The following is a 1,638-nucleotide window of genomic DNA, read 5'->3' on the forward strand; positions in this document are numbered from 1 at the left end:
AAAGAGTGTGGGATAAAGCAGAGGATTAGCTTTGAAAGCATTTGATAAATCTGTGAGTGAGTGAGAGACTGAGAGAAAAGGGACTAATTAAAGTGTGAATGTAATGAGAGTTAAGTGATAGAGCAGGAAGAATTGTAGGTTTTGGTTACATTTCCAATCAATTTTAAATTTCTGTTGAAGAATAGTTCTGGATGATGGGGAACAGGATATGGCATGTCAAAGAGAAGGATGGATGAAGTTTATTAGAGTAAAGGAATTCAAGGAAGCTTGAAATAACTTCAGATGTGATGATCTCATGTGGAAATAAACCCTTGATGAAGAGTTGGGATCCCCTTGTTTCAATTCAGAGCTGCTAAGGAGTCCCTAGATATGTCCTGTTTTTTTCTTTTCTTTTTTCTTTCTTTCTCCTCCCCCCCACTGCCCCCACCCCGCCATGTGCTATAAACTAGGAACTGGCTCTATTAAATTGATGCTAAGTCAGATGTGGTTAGCTTCAGTTAGGCAGCAAATTCCCGTGGTAGCAAGCTTCATTCCCAGGCTATAACGGTGTTTGTAATAAAAATGAGAGAACTTGGGACTTCCCTGGTGGTCCAGTAGCTAAGGCTCCATGCTCCCAGTGCAGGGGGCCCGGGTTCAATCCCTGGTCAGGGAACTAGATCCCACAATATGCAACTAAAGATTCCACAGGATGCAACTAAAAATTCCACAAGGTGCAACTAAAGCTCCCACAAGACGCAACTAAATATCCCACAAGACGCAACTAAAGAAGCTGCATGCCGCAACTAAAAGATCCCTCATGCTGCAACGAAGATCCTGCGTGCCACAACTAAGACCCAGTGCAGGCAAATAAATAAATATATTTTTTTAAACATAGAGAACTCTATAGTTCATCCTTACTAAAGGTAAAAATAGAAGATAGCAATTGATATGCTCTTATATTAAAAGAATATCTAAAGATATATTTTTGCCATGGAGATGTTTCACTTATTTTATTAGATTGAGATGAGTAGTCTTGTTTTTTAACAACGTTGTATGTACTGTTTCTCTTTTTAGCATCCCAATGTGTTCGTTGGTTAACCAGCATCTTAGTCTCCTAGCAAGAAAGTTTCCTGAAACTAAATTTGTTAAAGCCATTGTGAATAGCTGTATTCAACACTACCATGACAATTGTTTACCAACAATTTTTGTTTATAAAAATGGTCAGATAGAAGGCAAATTCATTGGAATTATAGAATGTGGAGGGATAAATCTCAAGCTAGAAGGTAATGATGTTACTTTTAAATTCATTTGTAAAAAAACTTCTATAAATTAACATATATCATGAAAGTTTATTTTCATAAAACATAAGGTTTTTCCTCTTATTTCTTATTTCCTCTTGCTTCTTTTTCTTCTTAGATGCCTCCAGATTAATTTTCCTACAGTAATATTATCATAACACGCATTTGCTTAAATCCTTAATGGTTCCTTGTTTCAAATAAGTTAAAAATTCAGAATCATATGCTTGAAACTTTCAGCCCATCTATACAATTATACTTCTCAGTGCTTCCTAGTTGCTGCTCCAGCCAGGCTGGTCTTCAACCACTACCCCAAATGCACTTAACTCATTTATCGCTTTATACTTTGTTTCATACTCTTTCC

The 1,638-nt window shown here is 36.7% G+C and overlaps 1 protein-coding gene across 1 annotated transcript in view; it reads left to right on the top strand.

Moving 5' to 3' along the window:
- PDCL2 (phosducin like 2) overlaps positions 1-1,638 on the top strand; it is a 34,017-nt gene that overhangs the window by 28,778 nt on the left and 3,601 nt on the right. Inside the window, exon 5 of the mRNA XM_007450268.1 lies at positions 1,054-1,262. Coding sequence (XP_007450330.1) covers positions 1,054-1,262 — 209 coding nt within the window. The remainder of the gene's footprint in view (positions 1-1,053; positions 1,263-1,638) is intronic.

This window comes from Lipotes vexillifer, unplaced genomic scaffold (assembly GCF_000442215.2).
Source record: "Lipotes vexillifer unplaced genomic scaffold, Lipotes_vexillifer_v1.1 scaffold1288, whole genome shotgun sequence".
Lineage (NCBI taxonomy): Eukaryota > Metazoa > Chordata > Mammalia > Artiodactyla > Lipotidae > Lipotes > Lipotes vexillifer.